At 38.6% G+C, this 26,921-nt stretch overlaps 1 protein-coding gene, 1 long non-coding RNA gene and 1 pseudogene across 6 annotated transcripts in view; 2 read left to right on the forward strand and 1 right to left on the reverse strand.

The window, feature by feature from the left end:
- Positions 1-26,921, reverse strand: part of LOC143681570 (uncharacterized) — a 68,559-nt gene that overhangs the window by 15,028 nt on the left and 26,610 nt on the right. Inside the window, exons 5-6 of the long non-coding RNA XR_013174735.1 lie at positions 10,907-11,016; positions 10,355-10,669 (exon numbers count right to left, since the gene is read on the reverse strand). This is a non-coding gene — a long non-coding RNA (uncharacterized LOC143681570). The remainder of the gene's footprint in view (positions 1-10,354; positions 10,670-10,906; positions 11,017-26,921) is intronic.
- The window catches only part of ARHGEF7 (Rho guanine nucleotide exchange factor 7), a 267,744-nt gene continuing 250,659 nt past the window's right edge, over positions 9,837-26,921 (forward strand). For 2 of the 5 annotated variants that reach the window (XM_077158687.1, XM_077158688.1), the window contains exons 1-2: positions 9,841-10,076; positions 10,469-11,033. In XM_077158687.1, coding sequence (XP_077014802.1) covers positions 10,869-11,033 — 165 coding nt within the window. In that variant the 5' untranslated portion in view covers positions 9,841-10,076; positions 10,469-10,868. Of the gene's footprint in view, positions 10,077-10,468; positions 11,034-26,921 lie in introns of all 5 variants that reach the window. The other 3 variants (XM_077158695.1, XM_077158691.1, XM_077158690.1) reach the window with 3 other exon arrangements.
- On the forward strand, positions 18,895-22,594 carry LOC143681567 (ADP/ATP translocase 3 pseudogene; annotated as a pseudogene).

The following is a 26,921-nucleotide window of genomic DNA, read 5'->3' on the forward strand; positions in this document are numbered from 1 at the left end:
TCAGATTCTCAAAGGGCTTCTTAACCCCAGAACTGTTAAGAAGCAGTTTAAAAGCATGTTTTATAATCTGCTATTCAGGTGTTACTCAGGTCCAGGAGTGCTTCCCATTCTGCCCTGCTGAGATTCACACACACTTTATTCCTTTTTACAGAGGCTTATTTCCATAAACTAATGAGAGAGTTCGACTTAGAGCAAGAGGAGTAAGAGTGAGGACTTAGTGAAAGGAAGGAGAATACAGGACAATAATTTGAAGAGAATATAGGCTGATGGAGAGATTTTTTTTAAGGTAGGCATACAGGAAAACGGGAGGATATGTTCTAGCAGAGGGTGGGGCAGGGACCAGTTGAGAGGAGAGAGAGAGAAGACAGAAAAGGGAGAGTAAAAGCAGCAGAGTACCATCCCAGAGGCTGGGAACAAGAGTTCAGGTGTGATAAACACACGCACCAAATCAGACGATGGTATATGAGTATGTTAGAAAGAAGGAACTGTGGAAATGGAGGGAAAGAGTTGAAAAGATGTAAATATGAGAAGAGTTGCTGTGTGGAATAACAGAGAAGACTTTTCAAGTTCCCCAAAATTCCCTTGACTCTTCTTTCACGTCTACTTAGTAGTAAGATATTGGAGTGATCATTTTCATTTCCATAAATCCCCTTGATCATGGAAAGGAGCATTTTCCTCTCAAGATATAATACTTTCTTTCCTAAAATAATAAATAAACATGACACAAAACAATACTTGTGGAATTTCAAATGAAGCACAAAAAATGACTTTCTGAAGCTAAAAAATTATGTGATTGATGAATTAGAGGAGAAGAATGTCCAAATCAGTGGACTGGAATCTAAAGAGGGGGATGCATCTCAAAGTCCAGAGTAAAAAATAAAGAGCTGAAAGTCATAAGTGAAAAAATAAGGGACATTGAAAACATATAAAACAGAATTAACAGGAAACCAATAGAAGTTCTAGAATGTTACAAAAAAGGAGAGATATTAAATGAAGAAAAACAGAAGATGATTTCCCTAAACTGAAGAGAGATTTGAGTCAGTGGTTTGAAAGGTCTCATCAAGTTCCAGGCAAGAATGATGATAAATACACACACACACACGCACACATTTCGATAGAAATCCAAATTATTTTGCATTGCCTGAAAATGTGTAAGATAAATGCTAAATAAGAACTCTTCATAAGGAAGGGATATTCTCCAAAGGAAATTCTAAAAATAGTCTAGACCTAAACGGAGTAAGAACTAAACTGGCTGAAAACATGGGAGTAGAGGATAGAGAAAGAGGATGCCACAGCATTTCAAAGATCTAGAGGGGAGTGTAGAAGGGAGGGCTGATGAGAGGGAGAGGAGAGAAAAGTATTTTAAAATCCTAATTGAGTTGAGATGGGTGGCGAGTAGGAAGAAGGGACAGTATATCTGTGGGGAAGATGGTATATCATTTTCAAAAGGAAAAAAAAGGTGTATCTGGTTATAAGCCATGAAAGGAAAGATATCCATTTACTAAATGGAAAAGTATGATGCAATTTTTAAGTTTAAAAAAAAAAGGACAAAAATAGAACAAGAGCAATCTAAACAAAAACATGGAAAAGAAAATAGGAAATAATAATGTAAAACAAATAATTTCTTTTAAATAAGAGGAGAACGGTTATCAGTCAACACACTGCATTCAAAAGTAGAGACTAGTTTATGATGTTTAAGGAATCTAACAAATTGAGGAAGAACTGTTGAAAGTGAAAATGTTGACAAAGAGTAATCAGGCAAATACAAATAAAAAGAAAATAGGAATGGAAAAATATGATCAGAGAGGTTGAAATTTAAGGACAAAAGAAATAATAGGATAAAGATTAACATATGAATTGATGTAAGGCTTAATTATGAAAAAGATAGAGCTGTTCTCAATCAACCTGTGTGTCAAACAACATCATATATAAATTTTTTTTAATGTTTTGAGATTTAGGGAAAATGTGTCTTAAACTTTTATGTCTTTCAGAACTGGTCATATCTAACAGACAAAAATTGGGGGTCAAAAAGGGATTCAAAAACTTAGTTGGCAAGGTGTGACTATAAAGGGATAATGCAAGGGAATTTTTTGTGTGGTGATGGAACACTTCTGTATCCTGAGTGTTTGGGTTTACTAAAGCTGCTGGAATACAAGATACCAGAAATGGGTTGGCTTTTACAATGGGGATTTACTACCTTACAATTTACAGTTCATAGGCTGCGAAAATGTGCAACTCAAGGCATCAACAGGCCAATGCCTGACTCTGAAAACAGGCTGCTGGTGTCCAGGACAGTTGGGTCTTATGGGAAGGTACATGGGGGGTGTCTACGGGTCCTCCTTCCCCACCCACACCCACCCCCGGCTTTCTTGTTTCAGCTTCTGGCTTTAGCAGCTTCCTGTTTTCTGTGGATCCTCTCTTAGCTTCTATGGGGCTTTTCTCTAAACTTCTCTGGGCTTTTTCTGTTTTTTATTCTCGAAGGAAGGGCTCCAGTAACAGGAGGAAGAGCCATCCTGGGACGGACCTCAACTGAAATAACCCAATCAAAAGTTCTCACCTATAATAAGTCTGCACCGACAGGAATGGATTAAAAGAACATGGTCCTTTCCTGGAAACATACAGCCTCCAAACTACCACACTGATTGTGGTGGTGGTTGTGGGAATCTATACATGTGATAAAATTTCAAATAAATATACACACCCATGACAATACATGGAAAAACTGGTGAAATCCAAAATCATGTCAGTAGCTAGTTAATAGTATTGTATCATTGCCCTTTTCGTGGCTTTGAATATGTACTGTGGTTATATAAGATGTTAGCACTGGGGAAAGCTGGGTGAATTACCCATGGGAACTCAGTACTATTTTTGTAACTACTTGTGATTCCAAAATTATTTCAAAATAAGAAGGTTTTAAAAAGCACAAAAAACCTTATATGATAAATATAGCTATATTTTCCCTTGAACAGAGAATATGTATTTTTTCATGTGTTCATGGAATCTATAAAATCTTCACGAGAGAAGTAATGAAATAGTAGAGGCTTATAGGCTAAATTGCCTACTCATAAGCAATGGCCAAAAATCTCTTAAATTCTTGGTAACTAAAGTATATTTCTAACTAAAGATTTGGTTAAAGAAGAAATCATAAAAGAAATTCCAAATCACCTTGAAAGTAATGAAAGTACTTTCTCTTAAAATTTATGGGACCTAATGAGAGCGATATGCAGGAAAAAAAATAATTTAGCATTCATCTTGAGAAATGAGTAAAAGTACTTGTGCAGAGCTATGAAAGATCTGAGATTTAATCCTATTCGCATTAACACGATAGCCTAGCCTGCTTCCTCGATACACACAGAAAACACCCGCTCCTGGGTTACAGGCACAGACATTATCCCCCTGGGACACAGGCAGCATGGCTTCGGGTTCACATCTACTCCCCTTGCTCCCAAGTCCCCTGGGAGCAATGCAGAGGTGGGCCCAGGTGGAAGCTGCACACACATGGGTTTGTGAAACAACGGAGGAACCCTGCGATTAGGAAACCCCAATTTCTACATAGACTGCAAGCAAATCTACCCAAACTTTGTCCCAGCGGGTGACATTATTTTTAATATACTGTTCAACAAGCAAATCTGCCCTCTGCCCTAGTGGGTGACATTATCTCTGTCTTCAAGGCTGTTTGCTATACAAACATCCTTGAAAAGACAGTCTGGAACAAAAGCTATCATTATCTCTGTTCAAAGATATTTAGAAATTTGAGGGAATGAGGGAGAAACATCTCTCAACAAGTACAAGAAAAGAAAATATGAAGAGAGAAATAATAAATTGAAATGCATCAAATATGTTTTTTAAAATCCATGAATCTGCAATGATACTTCAAACCACTGGTCACTCATTTTGCTGAATGAACAAAAGAAAACATGGGAGCATTTATCTTGCTTTTCTGGTAGGAACTATATTTTAGAGTACCTGTATGGTTAATTGATAAAGTATTTCTTTACAAAAGAATTTCAACTGATAAATACTGAAGGGTATCAAAATTCCAAATGAAATGTTGAGTCCAGTAGGTCATTATTAATAGCCATTGAAACAAATAGATAGGACTGCTGTGTAGTTTTATAAGGGATGCTTCCGAATGACATCAGAACCCATTGATCGAAAAAGAGAGATCATTAGACATTATGTGCTTTTTGATGCGATGTAAAGGGAAGTTCATCCTCCCCTTCATCTAATGAGATAATTCTGAGACAGGTTCCTAATAGTTTTTCAAAGGGTCTTTGGTGGAATTGAGCCCCAGGTGGTTATAGTGATAACACATTCACTAATGTACCCTTTATTTTTAGCTTTTCTCTCTTCCCTATCTTATTTTCTCCACGTCCTCCTTTGATCTTCCCAATAAGCTACCTGCACCCACTGCCTGGCCTCAGGGTCTGCTTTTGAGAGTCCATACCAAGGCAGGTGGTGTCAGAAGCGACTTTGGACATCAGACATCAGGAAGGAAATCTGGATTTAGATCTCTTGCTAGTGATATGATGTGGCCACACAGATGCCATTGCTGATGCCTTAGAGAACAAGATGATGCATTTTATCCTCAAGATCTTTCCCCTGTCTGCTCATATGACCTCTAAAATAATAACTGGGGTCAGATCTCAGCATTTGCTGATGGGGGAAGTGCGATAGCAGCTATACAGAAAAAAAGCTTATTTATTAAAAGAGTTGCAGGACCTGATAAATAGGTACCAGCATGAACTGAGTCACCACGTATGAGAATGGACCTTGCTGGAATGGGGTGGGGAGCGGCAAACAGAAGGCTGGATAGAGGAGACTTAACTCATATGAGGGCAGTCACTTCATTGTATCTCAGGATCATTTCTCCACAGGGTCACTGAGCTCTTCCTTAACACACTTTAAGCTCTTCCTTAATACATGAAGGTATGACTTCTTAAACTGGGATGCTATCATGGCCTATAGCAAATGAAGTTGAGATGCTGGATCAGCCTTGGCAGTATGAAAGGGTCAGGTGGCTTAGAGAGATGGATTTATAGGAATGGATTCATAATGAGAGAAATTTTAGGTCGCATATATGTTACTACAATTTTAAAAAGAGAGAGATTTTAAAGTGGCAATGACAATTAAATGCAATACATGATCCTGGGTTGCATCTAATATGGAGAAGAAAATGGCCCCAAATTATATTATTGAGACAAATGAAAATTAGGAATATATGCTTATATGAATGTTAAATTTCTTGAACTTGATAACTTTACTTAATGTGGTTACATAATTTGAATATCCTTGTTTTTAAGAAATATAGCCAGAAATATTAAGTGTTAAAGAAGTACGATATATGCATCCTACTCTCAAATGTTTAGAAACATAGATGATAGGAACATATATAGATCGATAGAGAGAAAGATAGATAGAATGATATTGCAAAGGTGGCAAAATGTTAAAAGTTGGTGAATCTGGGGAGGGAGTATTTTGGAGTTCTATGTATTATTTTTGTAATATTTTTGCAACTTTCCTATAAGTTTGAAATTATTTCAAAATAAAAAGTGAAAAAAAAAAGACTCAGCAAAGGTGCCAGCTGGGGATGACCACTCGAGGGTTAGGAACGTGTACTTTAAGATGAGGGATAGATATTGAGCCAATGGCCTTTATATGGTGGTGTGCTCTCAGTAGCTAAAAAGTATGGGTGCTGGGACCAAATGGTAGAAATAGTTTTGGTCCCTCCAACCACCACTCCTAGTGATCCACTTGGGGAATTTGCATTTTGTGTCCTAGCAACTTGAGGTTCTGTGGAATTAGAGGTCCGTGTCCTTAGGGGAGTCCCTCGATCCTAGGAGATGGGAGTCAGTGGACTAAGCCTTAGCCTCCCTGTCCTCTAGTCAGAGGCTTCCCAGGGGAACTGAGCACCAATTGCTCATTTACACACTTTTTATTCATTTTCTCCCTCCTGCTTCACTTTATAACCTCCTTTACTTGTGCTTTCTGGAATCACTTCCCAAATGAACTAGTTCCATCTAAATCATTGCCACAGGATCTGCTTTTGGGGGAACCCAAACTTAGATAAGCAACTTGTTAACTTTATGCTTCACAATAGATGATATTGGTAAACTGTTTTCTGATCCTGAGTAATTTTTTCAATCATATATATGTATCTATAAACTTTTTTCTTTCCTTACATCTTTAATATTTACTATTTGGCCATATTTATTCCAAATAAATAGGACACTTTTATAAAATGAATGCTTTTCTGATACATACTTACAGTAGATATGAGTTTTCATAGAACTGCTTTTATCAATTTAGTTGATGGTTCAATTCAGTAAAATCCATTCTGCAGGGAGTCATTACTACACACTCAAGGATAGATATCTCCTTGTCCAGCTTAAGGTTGGGGTAGAACTTAACATATTTATAAGACTATCTTCACAGTCAAGCACAGTGCCTTTCAGCTGAGCTTTTGATAATTATTGGTTTGCATCTAAGTTTTTAGGTGTATTCCTAACAAATATCTGGAATGTGGCTGTCAGGCATGAATAAGCAGCCCAGTTAGGAATAAAGCTGAAATCCTCTCATGAGAGCTGCAAGAACTAAAGAGCATATGCCTGCACCAAAAGCCATTCCATGTTCTTTTGACAGTGAGCCCAAGGAATATCTACAACTCAGGGCCAAAATTTTCCTTAGAAAATAATTTTTATTGGTCCTCACCCAGTGGATCAATGAGTGATGGGCTATAGAGTTTCAATTCCATAGAATATGTCCTCTATAATTGTAACCTGGAAAACTTTTAAGGCAAGCTTAACCAAATGCATACCTTGGATACTAAAATACTTGAATTAAGCACCTAAAAACATTTAGCTTTGAACAGTGTTACTTTCTGGAATGTTTAGTTTGTTAAGCTGCCGGGATGCAACATACCAGAAACATTATGACTTCTAAAAAGAGGAATTTATTAATTTGCAAGTTTACAGTTCTAAGGCATGAAAATGTTCAAATTAAGGCACCAACAAGAGGTTACCTTCTCTCAAGAAAGGCTGATGCCATTCGGAACACCTCTGTTAGCTGGGAAGGCATGTGGCTGGCTGGCATCTGCTGGGGTCTTTGGCTTCTGGACACCTCTGTCAGCTGGGAAGGCTCAGGGCTATGTCTACTAACCTTCTTTCCTGGGCTCTTCAATGGCTTCCCCGGGGGCATTTTCTTTCATCTCCAAAGGTCTCTGGCTGTGTGGGCTCTTGGGCTCTGTTGGCACTGAAGCTTTTTTCAAAATTGTTCCCTTTTAAAGGGCTCCAGTAAGCAACTCTACCTTGAACGAGTAGAGACGCATCTCCATGGAAACCATCTAATCAAAAGGTACCACCCACAATGGGGTGGGTCACATCTCCATGGAAATAATAAAAAAGATCCCATCCAGCAATATTGAATAAGGATGAAAGAATATGGCTTTTCTGGAACATGCAACAGTTTCAAACTTGCATCCCTTCCAAATAAGCTCTTTTTGAAATTAATATACATCCAAGGGAAAAGAATGCCCTTGGTAAATAAAAATGTTTAAAATTTCGGGACCTTCTACAAAACAAAAAACAAAAAACAAAAAACAATATAATTAGCTACCAGCTTCACTGGTCTCCTAAGGCTTCTTCCTAGAGCTTGCTTTTTGTAGAACTATTTTACTGAGTTAATTTGAATCTTACTTTTTTATCAGATTTATAAATGCCAGACCTAATTTAATAGAATAATTGTAATGAAGACATTCTAAATTATTTTTCCAATTCAACAGTAATGAGAGTACATAGGAATCTCAGTGAAAAATTACCCTTGCATTCATATCCTTCTATTGATAAAGACTCTTGGGGCATAAAACTTGATATAGTTTATATTAGTCAGGGTTTTTCAGAGAATCAGAGCCAACAGGATATATGTGTGTATGTGTGTGTTTTCTGTGTATACATATATACAGAAATTTATTTTAAGGAATTGGCTTATGCAATTGTGGGGAATGGCAAGTCTGAATTCTGCAGGATGGAGAAATTACAGTAAGAGTAATAACTGAAGTCTTGAGTTCAAATTTCTTAGGCGAAGCTGACAGACTGGAAATTCTGCAAGATTTGATGTTGGGTCTGAAATTTGTAGGGGAGGCTGGCAGGCAGGAAACTCAGAGAAGTTGAGGGTGTAGTCTTGAAGCAGAATTTCCTCTTTACTTTGGAACCCTCAGTTTACTTTTAATGCTTCCAAATGATTGGATGAGGCTCACCCACATTACCCAGGATAATCTCCTTTACTTAACGTCAGCTAGCACCATCTACAAAATACTTCATGGCAACATCTAAGCCAGTGTTTGATCAAACAGTTGGACACCATAACCTAATCAAGTTACATATAAAATTAACCACCATATAGCTGTTAGCTTCTCTAATGGTCTTCTGAAAGCCTAAAGGAAAGCAATATAGAAAACAGGTTAGGTCCATCAGTTCTGGAGCCAGATAGCTTGGATTTGAATCCATCTCTACCTCTTACTGCATGTGTGACCTCGGACAATGATTTCATTTCTGTAGGCTGCATTTCCTCTTCTGTAAAATGGGGATAATGAGAGTAATTTCATAAGGTTGTGTTAATGATTTCGTGACATAATACAATTAGAGCAGTTGACACAGTACTTGGCATTTAGTGAGCAAATGGTAGCTATTATCACCAAATATTAGTTACCTTCATAACCCAGAATTGATAATGTTATTGAATTATCTTATGTTTCTATTTGGAAAGCAAACTGGTTAAGAAAGCTGGAATATATGCAATTAATGATTGCACAGAAACACTCTCGATGAAAGCAGAAAAAGAGGAGGAAGAGTTAAGCCTCTTTACTTTCTAAAATAATAAAACTTTATATAATTTCTAGCTCTTCTCGCTAAATGTATTAATATGTGTGCCTGAAACACAGTACCCTTTCTATAAGCGATTGATAATATCATTTTAAACTATCGTGGAAGTAAAGGCAAAGAAAGAGGGAAAGCACTGACAACTCATGCAGATGAAATAAATGAAAGTAAATGTAGCAATGAAATCTCCTTACATACTGTCCTGTTTTTAAAAGAAGCTCTATTTCTTCTTCAGGATATAAATATGAGTTGTTTGAAAAAACTCGTTTATTACACTACGGTTTGAGGTCCGAATTCCTTAAGTTAGACCTGTACGTGTCCATAGACCTGTGTCTAATTGAGGCTCTTTTTACTCATATATAATCCAACTAAGTGCCTAATTTGAGCTGTTTACATTTTCCTTCGTAATAATCTACGTAGATCCGTTTTAGGTGTTATTTTCTTGACTTTCCTCTAACAGTGTTTGTAACGTCACCATTAATTTAAAGTGGAGTGATTCCAAGGTTTCTGGACTACGAACATTCTCTCCCCAAATGGCCCGTACGTACGTATATTTAGCCACCCTCCTTCCAGAATTTGGTGAGGTCACCAGCCGTCTTAACCAACCTTCCACTAGGGGGCACACGAAACCAAGCAGCATAGCGTTAAATTGCTGTTCACGTTTAAAAGGACTAGCAGCAGCGTTAGGAAAATCAATCCCTTCCTGAATTAGACCCATCTGGTTACATACTTAATTATAATTTATGTTCCCGTAATTATTGTATTGGAAGGTGGCGGTGGCGAAGAGAGACGAATGTCTCTTTTTCAGGACACCCCCTCTCCCCCGCCCTTGAAATCAAACTGGCAAAAATAAAAAGAGAATTCTGGGAAATATTTAATAATTGAAACATTCATGTTTAAAAATAAATAAATAAAACTTTATGAGTCCTCTAAGGAAGGGAGTGGGGCGGAGGAAGGGACAGAAGAGCGAAAAAAGTCAAGTGAGGCTCTTCCAACCAGATGGTGTCTGCTTAATAGACCCGGAGCAGAAGCGCAAATGGTTAACATATTGTGTAGAGGGAAACCGCACATGGCCGCGTGGGGGAAGGGAGGCCGCGCGAGCCTTCGTTGGTAAAACCACCTCCGCGAGTGAGACTGAATCCGGTCTTCTAGAGGTCAAAAGGACTTCTCGGGGCTGTCGCTTACTTAACAGCTGTCCAGGTAAGGACGTGCGCGCGCGCACACACATGCATAGGAGAATAATGGTGAGAATGGTCATTGAAGGGTGTCTAGATGGATGACTGTATCTAAATTCTCACATAAATGCACCTGTAAGTGGATCCACATGTGCAAAACCATATGCTCCAAGGCTTTACATTAACGGTTTATTCCTTGTGTCATTCGTGAAATTCTGGTGTGGGTTACATTTATATCATGCTCAAAGCCTGCGCAAAACCGCACGCAGCGTGTCCATTTGTCCGCGCGGCCCCGGCCCGTACCTAGAACAAGGCGAACCCATCTGTCGTGCGCAGCGGTGGCGGCTGGAACACGCCGAGGCGATGACAGGATGTAGAGCCGCTTGCAAACGGCATCTTCTTTTCTTCTTATTTCAGTGATGTCATTGGGCTACAGCAGCTGAGCGAGCAGGAGGAGGAGGAGGCGGAGGCGCCCCGGCTGCCGCCGCCGCCGCCGCCGCTGCAGGTTCATGTGCATATAATGAAAAGGCACTTGACAGTCTGCCAAAACGCACGCCAGGGAGAGGGAGCGAAACTGGACCTACTGGATTTCGCAAAGCCAATCGTCATCATCTGCATCTACATGGGGAAGGAGGAGGAGGAGGAGGAGGAGGTGGGATCAGAAGCTCCAGCCTCGGCTGCTCCAATGTGAAACCACGAGCAAAAAAGGGGGATCAGAAAAAGCAACGGAGAGCGAGCGAGGAGGGAAAGGTTGCTCCGTGTGCGGTATCCCCCCCCTTCCTTCCCCCTGCGGATTTCTCCTCCTCTTCGGGCAGCTATGAATTCCGCTGAACAGACCGTTACGTGGCTCATTACCTTGGGGGTGCTGGAGTCGCCCAAAAAAACCATCTCGGACCCAGAGGGCTTTTTGCAGTCGTCTCTCAAAGATGGGGTGGTCCTCTGCAGGCTGCTGGACCGCCTGCTCCCTGGGACCATAGAGAAAGTAAGTGCTATTTCAGCCCGCGCGCGGCCCCCGGCCCCCCCACCGCGCCCCCGCCTGGCCGCAGTCGCCGACCCCGGGGCGCCAGGCGGCACCCCACCCCTAGGCTTGACCCCTGCGCTCCGACGCCCACGCGCCCGCCTCCTGCCTGCGTGGTCCCGGGCACAAAGCTCAGGACCCCTGGGCCCCGGCCGCTGAGGCCCGAGATGGGCAGACGAGTGCCGGGACGCGGGAACCGCCTTGCGCCTTGGCACCTGGTTGACCCGCGCGGCAGTACCAGCCGCCCACCTCTGCCCAGAGGAAAAGGTGACGCGCAGGCAGGAAGCCTACGCACTTTCCTTTGTGCGCGGATCCCCCCTGGAAGTCCGGTTCGCGCCGGGAAAGCGCGGACGCATCTCCGCCGCGCACGGCGCTCCCCGCCCGACCGACCGTGAGGACCCGAGTAGCGGGAGCTCGGAGGGCGCCATTGTGTGCAGAGTGTGGAGTGGCGGGCCCGAGCCGGGCGGGGGGCTCCGTGGCCGCGCGCGGGGGGTGGGCGGGAGCCTGGGGCCGCTGCAAAGGGGACGGATCCCGCAGGCGGGCGCAGCCCCAGTGTCTTCTCCCGGTCCGATTTCGAAGGTTAGAACAGTTCTCTACACAAGAAGAAATCGGATTTTCTGTTCCGTTCTAATATTAAGTTGCTCCTCGGGTGTCGTGAGGTCTGTCTGCTCAGATCCCTTACAGTGACCTAATCAGAAAAGCTCGTTCCAACACCATGCACAGTTTTCTCCGATGGCTTTGTTTGGATAATTTTTCGTTGGTGGGGATATTGCAGTAGTTTCATCATTTTTCTGTTTAATTGACCAATTCCTATGCATTTTTTGAAGGTACATTCGTCAATAGCTGAGAGCTGAGCTGTGAAATGATTTACTACTTTCCCAAAGAAAGAATTCCTCATGTATTCCAATCCATGTGGATTGCAATCACTTAAGTTAAAAAGCCCTGGCATTCTTCAGAATTTGTTCAAAATACAAGATTTTATTTTCAGATTTCTACCTGATTCTGAACAGATCCAGAGTCCTGGAGTATTGCTTCTCCCTACTCCTGTCTAGTGGTTTCCCTAGGGATAAAGTGTGAACCTTGACCTGTATTTCTGTGAGTGATTAAAGTTTGTTTTCATCTCTACAAGCTGACAAAGCATGGGTGAGGGGATATGAAATCTTTTAAAAACTATATATCCTGCTATTTAAAAAATACTACAATTTTATTCCAAAATTTTTTTTGCCAGGGTATAATTTAAGATGAATCTTTTTAGAGATTATTTTTAAAATATTAAGTATGGAAGTTGGAGCGCACTATAATTTGGAGGAACAATTTCATTTTTTGTGGAGTTTTTAGCCCCTACAAACCAAGACAATTTTTTTTCCAAAGACGATTTTTAATAATAAAAAAGTTAATAAAATGACTTGAAAAAGTAAAACGTTTATCCTCATTCATAAATTTGCATATGTTCTGGGATTACATTTTGAAGGCCAGAAAAATTTTATTTAGCATAATAATTTTAGATGCTTTTCTTACGGGTAACATATTTGTGAACACAGAATGTGCACTTTAGAGTTAATACCTGCCTGCTTGTCCATGAAATAAAAATGTTGCTTCTAGATGAATCTGATGTCACGATAAAATTATGATTTAAAATGAGAATTACAAGCAGGATCTATGATTTTTTTTTTTTTTCGCATGGGCAGGCACCGGGAATCGAACCCCGGTCTCTGCATGCAACAAGCAGGATCTAATTTTCAGGGCTCTCAAAATACTTTGTTGTCATCTGAATATCAGTATTTCTGGTAATAAAAGTCAGAGTTGAAAAGCTTTTTGAAAATGCACAGTTTACCAAAGTAGATGTCAATAAAATATTGTTCCATTTCTAAGAATGGAGTTTTAAGAAACTTGATATGCTGTGTTGCTAAAAATAGCAACTCAATGCATGTGCTATTTGGTATACTATTGATTGGTAGACTTCAATAGTCATTTTCTTTTAAATTTTAGAAAGACTTTCTTAGAAAATGGTAGCAGTCCTCTCATCTCTAAAACAACAAAGAACACTGTGAATGTTTACTTTGCAGAAAACAACCCAACATAATCTAAAACTATAGTCATTTGTAAGTTTCTTATATTGAAGCTATTAATTCCTTTTTCCCTGAGCCCCAAATGTTTTTTTTAAAAACTGATTTTATCGCAATGAAAGGTTAATATCAAAGTAGCAAATTATAGACAGAGCCACTAATTCTCAAAGGTTCAAAGGTAGGTTTTCAGGGTAAAATATTAGTCATTCTCTGCCTCCAAAAAACACCTGGGTTTCAGAAGAGTCATGAGCTTTTTCCATTTCCTAAAAGAGTTATCTGTTTGAACTTTCCAACGTTTGCATGCATACCAAATAATATATGCCACAAAGCACAAACTCTGAACAACTTTTACTTGAATGTGGAAATGTGAGGAAGAAGACATTTTTCCTTAAAAAGAGACAGTTGGAAACTTAACTGAATACTCATATGAAATTTAAAGAATCTTAACTTTACCCCTGTTTGCCACAAGAACACGTTGACAGCTAGTTAATAAAGCAGCCTGTAACTTAACACTTGCAAATTCAAATTTAAAATGAACCATTGGACTGGGGATGAGGGCAGAATTTAGGAGAGTTAAGCTGGCTCAGGTTTCTTATGTCATAAATGAAGAAAAACATTTCCTAATATGTTTCTTCCATTATGTTCATTTGTTCTATTTTAGATCTGGTAGAAGGATGGAGGGAACTAAGAGGACATTCATTTAGTTTCACATTGTTTTATTCATTAACATTTTTTTTTCATTTAAGTTCTCTTTTATGCAGTTCTCCTGCTTTTCTTTAAATTGGAAAGTAAGACAGTAGGAAGAGGAAATTATAAACTTTACATGAACAGTTCAGAAGAAAGATACTTTTCATCATTATGTTTTTTTGCTATAGATAGGAGAAAAAAATTGTGGTTAAAATATCTCCATGTTTTCCAGCAATGGCCAGGATGTATTGCTGAACTACTTGTTCTAATCTTTTTCCTCATACCTCCTGTGATCAAAAACACACAACGGCCATAAAATCTAGTGAGCATCCAACCGTCCTTTAGCCCTATTAACACTGTTTTCATAAATTAACACTTTAAACATCCATGGATTATTTAATCAAAAGCGGTGAAATCAAGATACAGGAATCTTAGAGGATGAAAAATCACCATTACAATAATAAGACACATATTAAAATAATGGAAATCATGAAATGCTGTTTTAATTTTACTTGCAAATGCAGAGGATGGGAGCCACTTAATCCACTATGAAAAACTCAAGTCTTTGAGACACTTGATTTCTTTCTCTCTCTGTTCCAGAACAGAATGCACAGAATTTTCCCCAGGTAAACCATATAATGTGCTCCAGAGAAGATGCTGGATTAGTATTTGTGGCGTGTACATGAAAGATACTATTCTGGTCTTGCTAGGTGTCCTCTGTGTGTGTGTGCGTGTGTGTGTGTGCACGCTCACGCGTACGCATGTATTTAAACTATGGGATTGTATAATAAATTTCAGTCAAACCAATTTAGTAAGAACCCATCTATCTGCATGGTGCTAGGAGCCATGGGAAACAAAAAGACTAATAACTGATTCCTACGATTTTTAGTACAAGAGAAAACATAAATATAAAGCTAGAAAAAATATGAAGCAGAATGAAATAAAAAGAAAATCACAATATCAGATACCTATTAAAGTAACAAGAGAGTTAAGGAATTAAAGGAGACCTGCATTTGGGCTGAATCAGACTGAAGATTTTTCTTTAACCATAAATCTTTACTAATCCTATACATAGATTAAGATGTGGTTTGTATTTCCCCAAACTATAAGCTGGCAGCCCTATATAGTCTTTTGTAGGTTTGCAGGAAACCAGCAAATTCTGATAATAAAAAATGTAGGAAAAAGAAAATGCTCTTTTCTAATTCATTCTCTTTATCTTCCTTTCTGATAAGTCTTTGGATCTTGGGATTGGTTAGAGAGTGAGCTGGGAAGACAAATGAAATCTCAGTGACTCTTGGGCAGAAGTTATAAGTGCCAAATGGTAGACATTTGCCTTTTCATAAGCCCTTTTGCCTCCAAAAATGTGGTCAAGTGATGACAGTATGGTAATGGTGGTTAAGTTCTAAGAATGAAATGGATTCGGAAAGCGCATACCCTGTAGCTATTCAATAAATAACTTGTGGATTGGCTGATAAACCACACATACTGAAAAGTTATAAGAGGTTATATCTAGAATATGTATTTTTAAAAATTATTAGATTGTATGTTTATGGAAAAATCTAATATAAAATACATGGTTCTCATGTATCACCCTATTATTAACACCTTGCATTGGTTGCAATTGATGAAATCACATTTTTACTGTACTTTAAGCAATAGTCCATGGTTTTTCTAGGGTTCATTGTTTGTATTGTTTAGTTCCATGTATTTTTTTTTTTAGTTCCATGTTTTTTAAAGGTTTTTATTCTAGCAACATATATATGACTTAAAATTTCTCCTTTTAATCACATTCAAATATATAGTTCTGTGTTGTTAATTATGCTCACAGTATTGTGCTACCATCACTATCCATTACCTAAACTTTCCCATCTTCTCAAATAGAAATTCTGTATATTTTGAGCCTTAACTTCCTATTCCCTGCCCACATCCCATCCCTTGTAACCCCATATTCTAGATTCTGATTCTCTGAGTTTACTTATTCTAATGATTTCAAATCAGTGCGATCATACAGTATTTGTGCTCTTGTTTGTTCACTCATTATGGTGTCTTTGAGGTTTATCCATGTAATCACGTGTGTTAGGACTTCTTCATTCCGTTTTACAGCTGAGTGATATTCCATTATGTGTATGTACCACATTTTGCTTATTCATCAGTTGATAGACAGACACTTGGGGTTGTTTCCATCTTTTAGTAATGTGAATAATCACAATAGTTTTAGGGAGAGTTCTTTAAACTTCACAGACTAAATTATTGCTTTTTATCAAGATCCTTCTAATTATTTCAATTAAGATCTCATTGATGATCTTGCATTAGCCTTTTAGAATATTTAATATTTGCTTTTGAAGCATGTGACTCTAAAGTACTATCTCAACCCTCAAACAGTGTGACTAGTGGTAATTACATTTGTTGGCTCATTTGAATTGAAGCAAATAAACTTAAAAATTCAATATAAATCAGGATCACCTAATGTGATTTCCTAAGAGCCAAACTAGAAATGATATAGTGTTTATGTTGGCATCTCATGCACATGCACATACTCACATGCACACTTGACTTAGATTTGGAGGGAGAGTTGGGGGAAAGGGTTGTAAGATAAGCATTTTATTGGGGGCAGCTAAAAAATTTCGCTGCCTTTGTGAACTGTCAGAGACTGTCCAGTTGTTGTGCCATCTCGTGACCTCATTTTATTAATAGAAATGTCACTCAGGAATCCACCTTCTCTTCTCATTTCTTTAAGCACTGCCCACTCTTGCACGTCCATTTTAAAGAACTATTTGGACTCACTTCCTGAGTTGCAGGCCCAGCAGTAACTCCTTAATAAATAATGTTTCATTTAATCCCCATTTGTAGATGAGGAAGATGAGATCTAGTGGTTTGATTTGCTTCCAGGTCACCCATCTAGCAAGTGGAGGGGAAAGAATTCAAACCCAGGTCGCTTTGCTGCCAAAATCGGAGATCTTTATGGCAAAGACAAAGACAAGACACTTGCTGGGTGTCCCCATCTATGCTCAATTAAGGGGAATATATGATAGTTTCTGCTTTCAGGAATTTACAAACCGAGTTAGGAAACAAGACAAAAACAAGCAACATAAATGATAATACAAAGCAGAATAGACAAGTACTAGATTGTGTGCTACAGAATGCCATTCAGCAGGGGGGTACGAAAGAAGGATAGGTGACCACGTGCAAGAATAATCAGGACTATGCTGGAGGCGGGTGCAGATTTCACAGGTTTCCATTAGATCTGAAAACAGATCTTTCTTGGGAGTGTACATTAACTCAAAGATGAATGGAAAAAGGATGCATTGCTCTATTGGAGTGCTGCCTTCAGTAGTTAGTTGTACTTCCTCCAGAAAATTCATTTTGCCCCATGTCAGTGAGTGATTCACGTCTCCCATTGGAGAACCCCAGTGATAACTTTGGACAACCTCTAATAAGAAATCAATTAATCTCTCACCCTGGCATCTAAGAGCTCTTACTGTGGTTACTGGGACTTCCTGTTCTGATTCTACTAGGTTTCCATTTATACTAAGATTCAAATATATATATATATATATATATATATATGTGTATATATATGTATGTATATGTATATAATAAACTTTTTAATTGTAAAATATGACATATATACAAAAAAGCAATAAATTTCCAAGTACATTTTAACAAGTAATTACAGAAAAGATTTTAAAGTTTGGTATGGATTACAGTTCCACGATTTTTCATTTTTCTTCTAGCTGCTCCAAGACGCTAGAGACCAAATGAAATATCAATATAATGATTCTGTAGTCGTACTCATTTGTTAAATCCTATCTTCTGTTATACTCCTCCTTCTCTTTTTTTTTTTTTACCTTTTTTGTAAAAAATAACAGATATGCAAAAAAGCAATAAATTTCAGAGTACTTCACAACAATTATAAACTTAAAAAAATACTATATGTATAATTAATGCATTTTTCTCCTTTCAGAGGCAACCGATCATTTTTAAATATAACAAATGGAGGAGAGACTGTGGAGCCCCAGGATTGGTGGTGGACAGTTTTTAATTGTTGTTTTGTGAGGGGCTGTTACTAGACTTTTGGACTGGAATTGTGCATGAGCTGGCATTTTGCCCATCTGTCTGTCACTGCCGATGGAAGGGCAGCAAATGTACATAATTCCTCTGTGTGTACAACTCTGACATGCAACACCAAGGGCTGGGAGGTTTAGTGTCTCCATAAACCATTGGCTGGCCTGTAAAGCATGGTGGTTATGAGTGTGTGGCTGAGTCAGGAAGACCTGACTCCCAAAGCCTGATGTATTTGCTGTGTGATCTCAGGCAACCTGCTAACTTCTCTGAGTCTCAATTTCCTCATCTTAAGAATGAAATCAGTGATTCCTACCCGACAGAAATGACCTATTTGGATAATAGGGTTGTCTTGAAGTTAGATGAGTAGATGTGAAGGATTTCCTGAGTGCTGGGCACCGAGTAAGTCCTCCATACAGGGTAGTTATTTTCTTGATTGACACTGACCACTTCCCCACTGTGCCCAGGGAAGACTCTTAAAAACTGGGATTTGAACCTCCAAGGCCACCAAACCCCAAGAATACTGTTTTATTTTCACAAGCTGACCGATTCTTGCAAATTCAGGGGCTTTGTGGTCTTTCCCTTCCCACCCCACAGACCACCCTTGTCTGCGTGGGTGGAACCCTGAATGCAGGCTTCCAGGGCCCTCTGGCGAGTGTCCGGGGAAAGGCTGGGTCCTGGAGCAGCTGCTGAGCCCCAGCAGCTGCCTCCTTTGAGGGACCAGAGGGCAGAGCTATTGGGGACTCAGGTTTCACCAATATAAGGTTTCCTGCTCGAGAAAGACGCAGAGTCACAGATGGGAAGTGAGGGCCTGGACAGCCCCGCCAGCTTCCAAGCCCCTCCCTGGGTCCACAGAGTAGGAAGCGGGGGATGGGGATTGGGGGGGAGTGGGGGCGGGGTGGGGGTAGGCTGGCCGGGGCCTGATGCTTCCCTGCCGACTTCTGCCCCCCACCCCACCCCCCACCCCTTCATCAGTTAGATGAAGTTAGGCTAGGAGAATTTATGTTCTTATGTTGTACTATTTTTAACTTTAGCTCTGGATGTTGAAAGTTGTTTTATGCTGGTAGTTCTCAAGCATATTTTTGCAGAATAGTGCTGTGTCTTCAGTCGCCCAAAGCGCTGGAAGAAGGGGAGGATAGTGCTTAATGGGATGTGTGAAAATTTATTTCAGGCAAGTTTATTTGAATTCATTTAAGTCAAATCAATGTATGTATTAGGTTCCTATTAGATTCATACCATGTACCATACACAATGTTTTACGTTTATATGCATGTACCTATACAAACGAAAATGTACTCTGTACCACCTTTTTAGGCAAGTCATAAGAAAAATAATAGTGTCTTTTTTTAATTAGAGAAGTTGTAGGTTTACAGAAAATTTGTAGAGAAAATACGGAGTTCCCATATATCCCTCTTCCCATTATTAGTGCCTTGCATTAGTATGCTACTTTTGTTAAAACTGATGAAACAATATTATTATAATATAGTTCACTGTGGTGTACAGTTCAACATTTAAAAAAATTATTTGAATAACATATATAACCTAAAATTTCCCCTTTTATCCACGTACAAATATATAATTCAGTGGTATTAATTATATTCACCGTGTTGTGGGACCCTCACCACCATCCATTACTAAAACTTTTCCCTCACCCAGACAGAAACTCTGTACACAATTGAGCATTAACTCCCCATTTTCTACCTCACCTCTGTCTCTGGTATCCTGTATTCTAGTTTCTTACTCTATGAATTTGCTTATTCTAATCATTTCATATGAGCGAGATCATTCAATATTTGCCCTTTTGTGTCTGGCTTATTTTAGCCTTCAACGTGATGTCCTCAGGGTATATCCATGTTGTTGCATGTATCAGAACTTCATTCTTTTTTACAGCCAAATAATATCCATTCTGTGTATACACCACATTTTGTTTATTCATCAGATGATGGACACTTGGGTTGCTTTCATATTTTGGCAACTTTTATATTTTGTGAATAATGCCACCATGAACATTGGTGTGCAAATCTGTTTGAGTCACTACTTTCAATTCTTTTGGATATGTACTTAGAAGTGGGATTTCTAGGTTATAAGGTAATTCTATACTTAATTTTCTGAGGAACTGCCAAACTGTTTTCCACAGCAGCTGAACCATTTTACGTTGCTACCGACAGTGAACAGGTTGTCATATTTCTCCACATCGTTTCCAACACTTGTTATTTCCTAATCTTTCTAATAGTAGCCATTCTACTGGGCATGAAAGGGTATCTCATTTTGGTTTTGATTTGCATTTCCTTGATGGCTAATGATGCTAAACATCTTTTCATGTCTTTATTGGCCATTTGTATACCTTCCTTGGAGAAATGTCTAGTCAAATCTTTTGCCCATTTTAAAATGGGGTTCTTTGTATTCTTGTTGAGTTATAGCATTTCTTTATATATTCTCTATATTGAACCCTTATCAGGTATGTGGCTTCCAAGTGCTTTCTTCCATTCTGTAGTTGTCTCTTTACTTTCATAATGAAGTCCTTTGATACAGAAAATTTTTAAATTTATCTATTTTTTTCTTTTTTTTGCTTGTGGGTTTGGTATAAAGTCTAAGAAACCATGGTCTAACATAAGGTCCGGAAGATGCTTCCCTTTGTTTTCTTGGTGTTTTATAGTTTTGGTTTTTATATTTTGATCTTTGATATATTTTGAGTAAATGTTTTTATACGGTATGAGTTAGGGGTCCACATTCATTCTTTTCCATATGGATATCCAGTTTTCCCAGCCACATTTGTTAAAAAAGAGCATTCTTTCCTCATGGGGTGGACTTGGCACCCTCGATAAAAATCAACTGGCCATATCAGAGGCTTCACCCTCCCAGCTCTCGGTGTTTCCACCCAGCTTTGCACCTGTTTCACTGCCTGTGCAACCACCATGATGGAACAGCCCATCTCCTTTGCCAAGGACTTCCTGGCAGTGCCACCGTCTCCAAGATGTCTGTGGGCCCAATCGAGCTGGTCAAGCTGCTGCTGCAGGTACTAATGCCAGTAAACAGATTACTGCTGACAAACAGTACAAAGGCATCATGGACTGTATAGTCCACATTCCCAAGAAGCAGGGTCTTCTCTTCTTCTGGAGGGATAACTTGGCCAATGTCATCTGCTACTTCCCCACCCAAAGCCCTTAACTTTGCCATTAAGGATAATTATAAGCAGGTGTTTTGGGGTGGTGTCAAGGAGCACACACAGTTCTGGAAGTATTTTGCTGGTAACCTGTTCTTTGGCAGTGCAGCTGGAACCACTTGTCTTTGCTTTGTCTACCCACTGGATTTTGCTAGAACCTGTTTGGCAGCTGATGTTGGGAAATCTGGTGCAGAAAGAATTCAAAGGCCCAGGAGACTGTCTGGTGAAAGTCACAAAGTCTGACAGTATCTGAGGCCTATGCCAGGGCTTCAGTGTCTCTGTGCAAGGCGTCATCATCTACAGGGCAGCCTGTTTTGGCGTGCATGATACAGCCAAAGGTATGCTCCTCGACCCTAAGAATACACACATTGTGGTGAGCTAGATGATTGACCAGACGGTGACAGCTGTGGCTGGCGGGGTCTCCTATCCCTTCGATACTGTGAGGTGACAGATGATGGTGCAGCCTGGATGTAAAGGAGCTGACATCATGTATAGTGGGACTGCTGATTGCTGGAGGAAGATTTTCAAAGATGAAGGTGGCAAAGCCTTCAAGGGTGCGTGGTCCAGTGGTCTCAGTGGCATAGGTGGAGCCTTTGTGCTTGTCCTATATGATGAATTGAAGAAAGTCATCTAAGTGTATCTTACTAGCAATGGGAACAGAGAATCATGTAGAATTCTTATTCAACCATTACAGACCATTGACCTTCAAGAAATTCCTGTTGTTTTTACCCAGGCAGATCAAATCTGTAAAGGGCTAGGGCAAGCTCTAGAAAGGGGATCATTGTGATTACATCGGGCCGTTGGCTCTGCTGATTTCATGTTTTCGATTACTGGGGGGTCATGACCATCATCGTGGATCCATGGGTGAGGCACCTCAGCTACACAGACCTAGAAACCCTCAAGTCCAGTTACACAGACCTAGAAACCCTCGAGTCCAAATGCTTGTAGGACACTCAGTTGTGTTTAAGTATTTATTTAAAAAGAAATCATGTTTCCTATTTGTACTTAAGCACTGTCTCCTTTTGCACTGCTGGATATTTGCAGTTATGTTTTATATTGGGCATTCTGCTGCAAAATAATAAATAAGCAGGACACTCTCAAAAAAAATAATCAGTTGGCCATAGATGTGAGGGTTTATTTTAAAACTCTGTTTGCTTCCGTTGGTCTATATGTCTGTCCTTGTGCTAGTACCCTATTACTGTTACTTTGTAATAAGTTTTAAAATTGGAAAGATTGAGTCCTCCAACTCCCTTCTTCTATTTCAAGATGTTTTTGGCTATTTGGGATCACTTATACTTCCAACTAAATGTTATTGGATTTTCCAGTTTTGCAAAGAAGTTATTGATGCTTTAATTGGGATTGCATTGAATCTGTAAATTGGTTTGAGTAGAATTGATATCTTAACAATGTTTAGTTCTCCAATCCATGAACATGGAATTTCCTTTCATTTACTTGGATTTTCTTTGATTTCTTCTGGCAGTGTTTTTTTAGTTTTCCGTGTAAAAGACCTTTACATCATTAATTAAATTTAAACCTATGTATTTGATCCTTTTGGTGTTGCTATTATAAGTAGAATATTTTCTTTATTTTCTATTCAGATTTTTCATTTTTATTGTATAAAACTACTTATTTTTGACATTAATCTTAATACTCTGCTGCTTTGCTGAATTTGTTTATAAGCTCTAGTAACTTTGTTGTGGATTTTTCAGGATTGTCTATATGATCATCTGTCTGCATGATCATGTCATCTGCAAATAGGGAAAATTTTACTTCTTCCTTTTCAATTTGGGTCCCTTTTATTTATTTTTCTTGCCTAATTGCTATAGCTAGAACTTCCAGTACAATGTTGAATAACAGTGTTGACAGTGAGTATCCTTGTCTTGTTCCTGAACTCAGAGGGAAAGCTTTTAGTCTTTGTTAAGTATATGTTAGCTGTGGGTTTTCATGTATGCTGAGGGAGTTTCCTTCTATTTCTAGTTTTCTAAGTATTTTTATCAAGAAGGAGGGCTGGATTTTGTCAGATGCCTTTTCTATGTCAATTGAGATGTTGTTGTGTTTTTTTTCCTTTGTTCTATTAATGTGGTATATTAATTAATTGCTTTTCATGTGTGAACCTACCTTATATATCTGGGGTAAATCCCACTTGATCATGGTACAATTCTTTCAGTATGCTGTTGAATTTGATTTGCTAGTATTTTGTTGAGGATTTTGCATCTATATTCCTAAGAGAAATGGTCTGTAATTTTCTTTTCTTGTAGTGTCTTTATCGCACTGGTATTAGTTTGATATTGGCTTCATAGAATGAGTTAGCTAGTATTCCTTCCACTTCAATTTTTTGGAAGATTTTGAGAAGGATTGTTTTTAATTATTGGAATGTTTGGGAAAAGTCATCGGTAAAACCATCTGGTCCTGGGCTTTACTTTGTGGGAATGGTTGTGATGACTGATTCAGTCTCTTTACTTGTTATAGTAAAAAGTCTGTTACTAAAGCAAGTAAATACTATAATAAGAAATAGATCTGAATGAGGTCTGTTGAGATCTAGTTCTTCTTGTGACAACATAGATAATTTGTGTTTCTAGGAATTTGTCCACTTTATCTGGGTTATCTAAATTGATGACATACAGTTTTCACAGTATCTTCTTTTAATCCTTTTTATTTCTGAGGGGTTGACAGCCTTGCCACACACATCCCCCCTTTCATTTCTGATTTCGGTTATTTGCATTCTCTTTCTTATTTTCCTTGTGAATCTAGCTAATGGTTTACTGGTTTTATTGATCCTCCCAAAGAATCAACTTAAAAAAAACCTTTTTTATTGTATAAGATAACATATATATGAAGCAAAGAAAGAAAAAGCAATAACTTTCAGAGCGCTCTTCAATACATAGTTACAGTACAGATCCCAGAGTTTGTCATGGGCTACCATACCATCACCTCAGATTTTTCCTTCTAGCTGCTCCAGAATATAGGAGGCTAGAAAGAATAAATATTTTTTTTATTATCACAATTGACTTTTTCTTTTCTATGAAAAATAAAATATATAAAAAAATAAATTTCAAAGCACAGCATAACAAGTAGTTGTAGAACAGATTTCAGAGTTTGGTATGGATTTCAATTCCACAGTTTTAGGTTTTTAGTTCTAGCTGCTGTAAGATACTGGAGACTAAGAGAAACATCAATTTAATGATTCAGCAATGATATTCATTTATTAAACTCTACCTTCCCTGTATAACTCCACCATCAACTTTGACCTGTCTATCCCACTCTTTAGGGGTATTTGGGCTATGGCCATTCTAACTTTTTTATGTTGGAAGGGCTGTCAATAATATGGGGTAGAAAATGGAACTAGCTGATGTTCTGGAGAGGCTGGGCCCTCTAGGTTTTAGGACTTATCTGGTCCAGGGACCCATCTGGAGGTTGTAGGTTTCTGGAAATTTACTCTAGTGCATGGAATCTTTGTAGAATCTTATATATTGCCCTAGGTGTTCTTTAGGATTGGCTGGAATGATTTTGGTTGGGCTTTGGCAGGTTATGATAGGTAGCAATATCTAACTGAAGCTTGGGTAAGAATGACCTCCAAAGTAGCCTTTCAACTCTATTTGAACTCTTTCAGCCACTGAGACTTTATTAATTACACTTCTTCTCCCCCTTTTGGTCAGGATGAAATTGTTGATCCCACTGTGCCAGGGCTGTACTCATCCCTGGGAGTCATCTCTGAACCACCAGGGAGACTTTCACCCCTGGATATCATGTCCCAGGTAGGGGGAAGGGCAATTATTTCACTTATAGAGTTGAACTTAGAGAGAGTGAAGCCACATCTGAGCAACAAAAGAGGTCCTCCAGAAGTAACTCTTCCAAAGAATCAACTTTTGATTTCATCGATTTTCTCTATTGTTTTTCTATTCTCTATTTTATTTATATCTGCTTTAATGTTATTTCCTTCCTTCTGTTGGATTTGGATTCAGTTTGCGCATTTTTTTTTTTTTTTTTTTAGATCCATTTTCTAGTTCCTTTCAGTTGAGAAGGTTTTCTCAGTCACTTGATGCTGAGTCCCAGCTCATTCTAGGATTTCTGTCCCACATTGCCAGGGAGGCTTACATCCCAGGAGTCCCACATAGAGAGGTTCCATTGGCTTTTTTTTTTCTTTTTTTTTGCAAGAGCAGGCACCAGCAATCAAAGCTCCATTGGCTTTTTAAATGTGCATTTTTGAATTTCTGTTAATATCTGGCTTCATTCCATTGTGGTTAGAGAAGATAGATGAGTTCAATATTTTTGTATTTATGGGATCCTTGTGCATTAGAGAAAAATATGTATTCTGGTACTGTTGGCTAAAATGTTCTATATATGCCTGCTAGGTACAGTTGGTTATAGTATTTTAAAGACTTCTGTTTACTTATTGATCATTTGAGTGGATTTCCTACTATTGCATGTGTATTAAACTTTCTTGCTATTGATGTAGAATAGTGTATTTCTTCCCTCATAACTGTCAGTATTTGCTTTCTGTATTTTGAGGCTCTGCCTTTGGCATATGTATTTATAGTTGTTATGTCTTCTTGTTGAACAGACCCCTTTATCATTATATAGTAACCTTCTTTGTCCCTCATAACAGTGTTTGATTTGAAGTCTGTTTTATCTGATATTAGTATAGGTACTCCAGTTCTCTTTTGGTTACTTTTTTTTTTTTGGCATGGGCAGGCTTCAAATTGAACCCAGGTCTCCGGCATGGCAGGCGAGAATTCTGCTACTGAGCCACCATTACACCACCCCTCTTTTGGTTACTTTTTGCATGGTATATTTTTTCCATAATTTTACTTTCAACTTACTTGGGTCTTTGAAATTAAGATGAGTCCCTTGTAAACAGCATATAGTTGGATCATGCTTTTTTTTTCTTTTTTAAAACCCATTCTACTAATCTCTGCCTTTAGACTAAAGAGTTAAATCTGTTTACATTTTAAGTGACTACTGATAACATAGGACTTTCTTCTGACATTTTGCCATTTGGTCTTTGTAAATCTTATACATTTTTGTACCTTAATTCTTCCATTTATGCTTACTGTCATGGTCAGGTTCAGGTGTCAACTTGGCCAAGTGTGGTGCCCGTTTGTCTGGTTGGGCAAGTGCTGACCTGTCTGTTGCTATGAGGACATTTCATGGCATTAAATCATGATGACATTGGTTGCTGATTGCATTTGTAATCAACCAAGGGGAGTGTCTTGTGCAGTGAGTGATGTGTAATCTAATCACTGGAAGGCTTTTAAGGAGGATTCAGAAGGGGCAGTCTCTCTTCCTGCTTCAGCCGGCGAGCTTCTGTGGGGTTCATCCATACCCTTCATTGAGTCGTCGGCTTCACAGCCTGCCCTATGGATTTGGACTCTTATGTTCCCATGGTTATGTGAGACACTTTTATAAATTTTATGTCTATGGATATTTCCTGCTGATTCTGTTTCTCCAGAGAACCTTAGCTAATACACCTACTTTCATATTTCCTTGATTTTTTTGTAATATACCATTTGAGTCTCTTATCATTTCTTTCTTCATACATTTTTCATAAATTTTCTTTGTGGTTACCATAGGACTTAACTGTAACATCTTAAATCTTTAACAATCACATTTGATTTTTATCAACTTAATTTCCATACTCCCACATTTTTTGTTGCATTTGTTATAAATTATATCTTTATACATTGTATATCCCAACACATAGATTTATCATTAACTTGCATGCTTTTGTATTTTAGAACCTGTAAGAAATACAAAGTGCAGATATATACCCCAAGATGTAATACAATAGTTCTGGCATTTGTAACTACCTATATTATTATCTTTACCAGAGGATTTTATTTCTTTATGCCAATTGGATACACTGTCTCGTGTCCT

The sequence above is a fragment of the Tamandua tetradactyla genome, chromosome 4 (genome assembly GCF_023851605.1).
Source record: "Tamandua tetradactyla isolate mTamTet1 chromosome 4, mTamTet1.pri, whole genome shotgun sequence".
Lineage (NCBI taxonomy): Eukaryota > Metazoa > Chordata > Mammalia > Pilosa > Myrmecophagidae > Tamandua > Tamandua tetradactyla.